We start from the raw sequence: 795 nt of genomic DNA, 5'->3' as shown, positions 1-795 counted from the left end.
GGGGAGAAGCCAGAGAGTGAGGGTAAGCCTGAGGCAGGAGAGAAACCTGAGTCTGACCAGGGTGACAGTGGGGAGGATGATGACAGAGATGACGATGATGATAATGATGATGATAAGGATAAAAATGAGCATGGTGATGATAATGGTGACAATGACAGTGGCAACGACGATGGGGATGACGATGGAGATGATGGCGGGGAGAAGCCAGAGAGTGAGGGTAAGCCTGAGGCAGGAGAGAAACCTGAGTCTGACCAGGGTGACAGTGGGGAGGATGATGACAGAGATGACGATGATGATAATGATGATGATAAGGATAAAAATGAGCATGGTGATGATAATGGTGACAATGACAGTGGCAACGACGATGGGGATGACGATGGAGATGATGGCGGTGGAGAGGATGGCGATGATGGCAACAACAATGGTGATGACGATGGAGATGACGATGGCAATGATGATGGCAACGATGATGGCAACAACAATGGTGATGACGGTGGAGATGACGATGGCAATGATGATGGCAACAACAATGGTGATGACGATGGAGATGACAGCGATGATGGCAACAGCGATGGCGACGACAACGGCAATGACAATGGTGACGACAATGGCGACAATGGTGATGGTGGTGATGATGACAACTATGGATATGACAGTGATGAAGATGATGACAGTGAAGATGATGGTGGTGGTTATGGTGATGACGCTTGGTGACCAATGCCACTGGGTGTGTGAGGAGGATGTGGGGCAAGCAGAGCCTGTGGTGGGTGAGTGCAGGGGTGGCTGCCCCCGGGC

The 795-nt window shown here is 50.8% G+C and overlaps 1 protein-coding gene across 1 annotated transcript; it reads left to right on the top strand.

Annotated features, from left to right (window-relative positions):
* Window positions 1-60: 60 nt before the first annotated feature.
* LOC104409980 (phosphopantothenoylcysteine decarboxylase subunit VHS3-like) lies at window positions 61-317 on the top strand (the record flags this gene model as incomplete). The annotated part of the gene is made up of 2 exons (XM_010020024.1): window positions 61-256; window positions 313-317. Coding segments are annotated over 2 exons (201 nt in total), but the record flags the coding sequence as incomplete, so codon positions are not given.
* Window positions 318-795: the final 478 nt, after the last annotated feature.

Source organism: Nestor notabilis, unplaced genomic scaffold (genome assembly GCF_000696875.1).
Source record: "Nestor notabilis isolate BGI_N333 unplaced genomic scaffold, ASM69687v1 scaffold16428, whole genome shotgun sequence".
NCBI classification, from domain to species: Eukaryota; Metazoa; Chordata; class Aves; order Psittaciformes; family Psittacidae; genus Nestor; species Nestor notabilis.
The sequence above is the reverse complement of the archived record's forward strand: the minus strand, read 5'-3'. Positions and strand labels throughout refer to the sequence as shown.